A 7196-nucleotide genomic window follows, 5' to 3' on the forward strand; every position below is an offset into this window, starting at 1 on the left:
TTGGTAGTTCACGAAACACTATCAACGTCCCCACCAAGTTGAAATGGAAAACATTTTGGCTTTGGTGCGGAAGGAGATGACGGCGCCTGACCCAATGCTAACAGATTTGTAATAAACTATAAAGTTATGTGCAATTATTTTCTTACAAAACTATTGATGAACCTTTTTGAAAGTTTTTCTGCATTGAAGAACATCAGCTCACAATCTCGTCATCTCATTCGCACAGTAGCGTTGAATGCAGAGATTTTTTTAACTTCAAATCTTCAGAATTTTTTTTCAAATCTTTTTTTAAGATTTGAATAGATTGATTTGAACACTCTGTTCTAGTTTTCAATCTAGAATTTAATCTAGTTATCCTTATTGATGGGAACTATAGTCATTAGCAGCGCTTATCTTATAAGTTGACGAATTAATTCTGTATGATCTCATGAGAAACTTATGAAGTGTATGCTAATATTGTAAGATCGTAAAACATTCGTAATAATTTTATAAGATCGTACGAGATATGCAATTTTCAATTAGTATATTGCTTAGCGGAAGTTGATTATTTAGTCAAAGTTGCAGAACGCACCGCATCATTTCTTAAATTTTTTGTATTTGCCGAAAATTTTAAAACCCTTTTCTTAAAATTAACCGCTTTTCTTCTACGCGCAGGATTGCTTCAATGTTGCATAATTATTAGACAATTTGTCTGTTGGCAATAACAATTTTACTATCCTTGAAGTGTAAAAAACGTTTATCGATTTTCCTAAATTATGACTGAATTGTTTGTTGTTAAATGTCGTCATGCCTTAATTGCAATCAAAGTAATTTCAAAAAGAGAGCAAGAACTTGATTAAAATGTATTTAATCAGTCAGATTCAGTAAAAGTGTTAAATTTTCTAAATTACGGTACAGTTGATCACTTTCATAGCACACAAGTGGTTATATTGATTAGATTTTCAGAAGTACGATTAACAGTGAACTCAAATGAGGCTCCTACCAAGCACTTAAATTGATTAAACAGAACAAAAGTCACAAAAAAATATTAAATTCACTCAAGTTATTCTTCTCAGCCAATTGAGCGAAAGCCACTTGAAGGTCTTCTCAGCATTCAGAAATTCACGCACTCTAAGATATTACAGAAACTAAAGTTATAAGCGCTAATAAAATTTTTGCTTGAACGAATACAAAACCCTCGTGGGATTGCATCCACTATGAAAAATTCATGCTGTTTCCAAGCTTGATGTTGGAATGTTGGCCGTTGAATACTTCGAGCTGAGGATATTAGAAATAAATTATAGTTCACGTGGTTCTCAATTAATGACAATATAAACTTTTTTGTCTATTCATGAAAATTTGCAGGTAAGGAGCACCAACTCACAATGTACGTCAATGACTGCAGAGTCATAAGCATTGGGACATGGACAATACCATGAATGCTTGCACCTATGAGAACTTTTATTTCATCGTCGAGAAACAAACATATTTTAACACCTCAAACACATTTCTCTTCTAACATATTGAAGCATATTGTAATTAAGTGGATTTGATAGAAAAAAGACGGAGAAAAGTTTTCCGATTATTCTATTGTCAATTTAAAGCACTAGTGGTAACCTCTCTATAAAATTTTTAGAAAAAAATTATGGAATGCAATTGAAGTTACATAGACTTCGAAGGTAATTTATTCCTTAATTCAACTCTCCTAGATACCACCTGTACACACTTTAACTTACCTGCAATTTTTGGTAAGATACCTCTTGTTAATGCGTAAATAAAAGTGCAGCGAAGAATGAAAGCGAGAAATCAACAATCTATCCTGCGAGAAAGTATTACGTAATTTTCCTAACCATATTAGCCTTACAAGACTAGAATGCGCACAAAATGCGTTCTATTTCACGTAGAGAGCTCAGAAAAATTTTGTTTAACATAATTTCCGTTGGACCTACTAATATACCAAATCGATTGCGCTCGTTTTAGGCTGAATATTTTTATGTTTCAAAACCTTCTCGGTGATCAATCTTAGACTAAGACTTGCCAAAAAAATTTTGATGCATTGTGATTGATGTTACGTTACATACGTCATATACAGTTGACTTTATTGCGGCTTACTTATCGACTAAAACAATATTCCGACAGACTGTTTTCAGCTGTACAATTTTTACAGGAAAAAACTTGATATTTCTGCCTGCAATTTGCTTGTAAAACTTGCAGGTGAATGCATCCTAGGTAAATTAGATTTATAAGTTTTTGTGGGTAATTGTAGGGCGTTTTTACTTTTTACGCGCAATTACGCTCAATACTAAAATTGAAACTTGAGCAGGGCACTTTTAGAGAGCTTGAAAGTCCCCAGGGATTTTCAATTTTGACATAATGATTTGAAAAAAAATCTTTGAAAAAGTTTCAACGGTTTTTGGAGAATTAACAATACCAAACAACATATTATTTATTGTTTCGAAAAGCTTGAAACAGAGAAAACTATTTTTCGATATCAAGTTACAAAAATTAAGTGACGTGACATCGCTGCAGTTGTTTCTTATCTACAACACTATGAATGAATTTTTGTTTGTATATGTAGGTTTGTGTATGTTTGTATATGTAAGTTTGTGCTAGTTTGTAGAAATCCAACATACCAGGAATGCATTGGTTGAAGTTTTATGGACCGTAAATACATTCTACTGGTTAAATTTAGTCTAAGTTGGATTAGGGCCTATCCACCAAAGACCTTGCTACTAAAATTACAGTTATAAATCTAGGAGCGCAGTATAAAAGCAAAAACCTTCTTGCAAAAATTACGTAACATCGAAATGTAGATTTATTTTGAAAACGTTTGCTTTTTGTTACGTTTTTGTTTCTTGTCATTTACCTAAGGAAGAGTATTTCTACTGAAATTAAAAAAAACTGCGCAAAAATTTGTGGCCTAAGCAAAGGTTAGACATTAGGAAATATTTTTGTTGTGAATTTTGAAAATGTCAACTGAAATATCATTCTGAAGATTCGAACGAAATTTTGAGTTTGTAAATAAAATTGATAATAAAACCTTCCAAATTTTGGCGAACTTTTGTGTGTGATATCAGTGTTCTATCAACAATCTCATAATGCTATTAAATAAAGAGAATCTCCATCAAGTCAATTATTTAGTTATTATCAAAGCCCACCCTCTGGACGACAACAATTAACCGACGCGTGTAAAATTTTATCCACTGGAAAATCGTTCATTGAAGTTAGAATTGATATTTGGGAATATTAAGATTAATTCGATCACGACCCTCCGTTATTGTTATATTAAACATTAATTTATCCGACCCCTCTTGAGGGGGGAGTAACATTATACTCAACTGGTTTTTTTTGTTTAAATTTTGACCGATCGATATATTCATCGTATGGATTTATGAGTGGTATCATTAAATAGCGCGTCCAGCGTAGAATATAGAATTAAAAAGATTTTTGAATATCATTTTCTAGATTGAATTATCGCGCTTTAATTTTTTTGTGAAAATTAGGCCGCTTTGCTTTATTTTTATTCACATTTTCCGGAATTTTTGCCTAAAATTCAGTCAAATTTGCCAAAAAAATGTTAAAATTGTTGACAGAAGTGCTGTTGGTTTTTCAGGACAAAAAAGAATTGTTGATTTTCTTAATTTAATTTTTTCGCAAAAACTTTAGCCAAAATTTTCAAAATTCAGCCTTTTTCATCAAAAATTGCCCGAATTAGGCTTATTTAGTACATTTTTCTTAAATTTATATTACATATATTAATATATTATTTATATTAACTTACACATATGACAATTAACTATCACAATCATTGCAAACTGAAAAAGGAGATAGGCCAACTCCCATTTCGATTGAGAGTATTCTGGAATTAAAAGTTTGTGGTTTCCTGCTAACTTTATTCTATGATTATCAAAAAGGCAGCATTTATTTCTGGTATTTTAACTAACAAATTATCTAGATCCCTTACTTTGGAATCAATTGAGTGTTTTTAGTGGACAAACAGCAAAAGCAAGCTTGATATTAGTCCAATCTTGGATTCTTACAATCCAAAAATAGTTCGGATTGTATCAGTCGGTCTTTTTTAAAAAAAAATCGATATTTTTTGTGTTTATCAATAAAACAAGACTTGAAGCCAAAGCTTAGTGTTTTTAGGTCCAATTGGCTTCATAAGTACTTCTAAGTTATTGTATCTAGCTTCCTCACTCGAAAAATTTTGATCGTTTTGACATTTAAAAATGTTTTATTATTAAATAAACGTTGTCTTATTGGACATTGCTTTTGTTATTTTCCTAATTTGGACTCTTGTAGCTTAGTGTCAGTAAACAAAGATTGCTTCTAATTCCTTTTTGTCTACTTTTTTGCGCTTTAATTTGTGGTTTTCCAGCTTTGATACTACTAGGTTTAAAATTTTTTTTTACTTTTAGGAATAGGCCCATCATTCATGTTTTTTTTTCGTTATGTCACATTATCACATAAATGAAAGTTCACAAATTACATTATTGGCGATCATTAGTGTATAATTAATAATCTTTAAAGGCATGGATAATAGTTTTATCGGCTTCGACACCCATTTCTCGAAGAATTTGATTGAATTTTTTTACAATTCTTTTAACTGTCATTTTTAATTTGTCTTTTTGTCGTATGAAGTATCCTGGATTTTGACAGATCTCATTGGATTTTTGGAGGGGAAAATGAGCCTACATTCTGATTTGAGCAGATAGCTGATGGCGTTCATGCCTATGAAACAATTGATTTCAAAAACAAAAAAAAAATCAAACTTTTGTTCATTTTGTGTCTATTTGTTTCCTAGTCTCGTTTATTACAGGTCACATAAGACATTTTTGTCGCAAAAAGAAGGCGCAAGTGTACAAATCCTAGTAGGAATTTACAGGCGTCGATACAGGTTCTTCGCAAAAAAAAGTAAATCATTTTCTGATTTTTGTCCAGAATTGACGCTGTTTTTGTAGACGCAAGACATATTCTGAAAAATTACAGGTCTCAAGGGCTTCCTTCGGGCGAACAAAAAACTCATTTAATTATTTCATTTTGCAGGTAATGACTTTCATGACTTTGAAAACAACCGATTTCGATAAATACGAAAGTATCACTTAATTTTTTCCTATTTTTCTCATTTTGTAGCCTTAATACCTATTCGCATTACAGATAAATCGCATACCCTATTATTGGCGTTCTGGTAAAACCCAATAGAGGATATTTTCAGGGGCAATATATGCTTTTAATGCTTCGAGAGCGTTTTCTCGCAAGTTTTAGTTGAATGTTTGTTTGTTGTCTCTATTTGTTGTCCTTTTTGTAACCTCATGAAAAATTGAATAATGACAGGTCTTAATGACTTTCTATAGAGGCGTAGCTGATCAAAAATATGTTGGGTGTTTCCATTTGCTATCTTATGGTTTACATTACTTTAAACTGTTTTCAAAAACTTAAGCCGATTTTTTAACTTTTCTGTTTTTTGTTACTTTTTGTCTAATTGTTTCCGAGCCTTAATTTGGAGCAGTCCCATATCTTTTCTAGTGAACTATTAGTTGTTTTGTTGAGTTGCAGTTTTAAATGACGCTAATTTGACCGTGCTAATAAGTTTTTTTAATGGACATTAAATTTTATTTAATGTTTGTTGTTATTGTTGTTTGATTATGTTGTTCGTCTTGACTTTTTTCTTAATAATGGTTGATTTCATCAATACGGCAGTTTTTACTCAATTGAGTTATCTGCGTTGGAGGCAGTCTATATTTTTATACACATTTTTTTTTGAAAAATACTTGTTTATTTGGTGGTTTTCTATCTGTTCCTCATTTGGTAGGCATTTATGCCAAAAATGCGGATGAGCGTGGTCGGAACTTTATGTGCAAATACACATAACCGAGCCTTCGTGTATGGTATATATAAATTGTAATGGATAATTAATGAGCTTTTAAATCGACTGAAATGTTAACGTCAAACTAACTTGATCTGCCTGAAAAAGGAGACTCGTCGCCGTCGTAGGTCTACTTCTCAGTTGTGATCGACCACTTTGACCTCTTTGACCTTCAACTCCCTCGTCTCTATGACCTCTATCATCTTCAATTTCTCCATCGTCCTCATTTATATTGTCATTATCAATAAAGTTGTCTTCAAATCCTGGGTTTTCGTCATCAGGGTCGTTGAGTTGATCCTGAGGCGGATCTTCCATCATCATATCGTTATCATCGTCCAAACTTCGAGGCATCTTTGAGTTTCTCTTTTTGCTGTTTTGTTATGATAACGCTTGCCTAGCTTTTCTAATTAATAAGGAGATGAATGCCTCAAAAAACTTTGTTTCCACAACTTTTTGATAAAGGTCACTAAATCTTGAAGATGTTGATTGTTTGATGAAAAAAATTTGTTCTGATGAAAAATATGTATTGATTAAATTCACCTCAGTGAAATATTGCATATGACAGTGAAAGTTTTTCAACCGAGCGAAAATAATGTTTTTTGTCTATATATACGTTTGTATGTTTAAAAGACAAAATAACGCAAAAATCACCAGCCAACTTGAGCAAAAGCACTTTTTCAAAACACACGACACTTTGTTTGCACTCCATGCATTATTGAAAAGAGTCCATTGTTGAAAATGTGAGTTTTCCATAGAAACCGAGGAAAAATTTGGACACCTGGAAAATAAATTGCTGCTCTCAAAATTTACAAATAAATAGATAATACCGACGTTATACGGAATATGAGGTATTTTAAAATGATAAGATTACAGTAGTTCGAATTTCCATTCTCATCTTATTTCTACACTCCAATAGGACAAACTATAATTGATATGCTGGATGTTTGATTCGAGTGTTGTAAATGGATCGGTTGCAAACTTAAGGAGGAGGAACATATTTAATTTTTGTGTTAGTTTTGACATATTGTTTTGTTCTTAGTTAGCTTTGCAGTGTTTTGACCCGGGTTAAGGATTGGATTCGGATCTATACCAAAAGCAGCTGTAAAAAACCAACTGTGCCTAAATCGAAGGAAATTTCGATTGATCGAATTTCCCTCAATACTAAAAACCACACCTCAGATTGGTTACATGACAAAATACTCAATGCCAATATACCCAATGCCAAAATACCCAATGCCATGATACCCAATTCACATTGATATTTTCGTTCCATAATCCGAAAACTAATTATCAGAAAATAGATTTTACACGTATGATTTAACAACCCTAGACGAACTGGGACGGTTAT

At 32.2% G+C, this 7196-nt stretch overlaps 1 protein-coding gene across 1 annotated transcript in view; it reads right to left on the reverse strand.

Moving 5' to 3' along the window:
• The window catches only part of LOC142353024 (uncharacterized), a 65116-nt gene extending 58639 nt beyond the window's left edge, over positions 1 to 6477 (reverse strand). The window contains exon 1 of the mRNA XM_075405214.1: positions 5939 to 6477. Coding sequence (XP_075261329.1) covers positions 5939 to 6199 — 261 coding nt within the window. The 5' untranslated portion in view covers positions 6200 to 6477. The remainder of the gene's footprint in view (positions 1 to 5938) is intronic.
• Positions 6478 to 7196: the final 719 nt, after the last annotated feature.

The sequence above is a fragment of the Convolutriloba macropyga genome, chromosome 14, assembly GCF_964194025.1.
Source record: "Convolutriloba macropyga chromosome 14, txConMacr16.3, whole genome shotgun sequence".
Taxonomy (NCBI): domain Eukaryota; kingdom Metazoa; phylum Xenacoelomorpha; order Acoela; family Convolutidae; genus Convolutriloba; species Convolutriloba macropyga.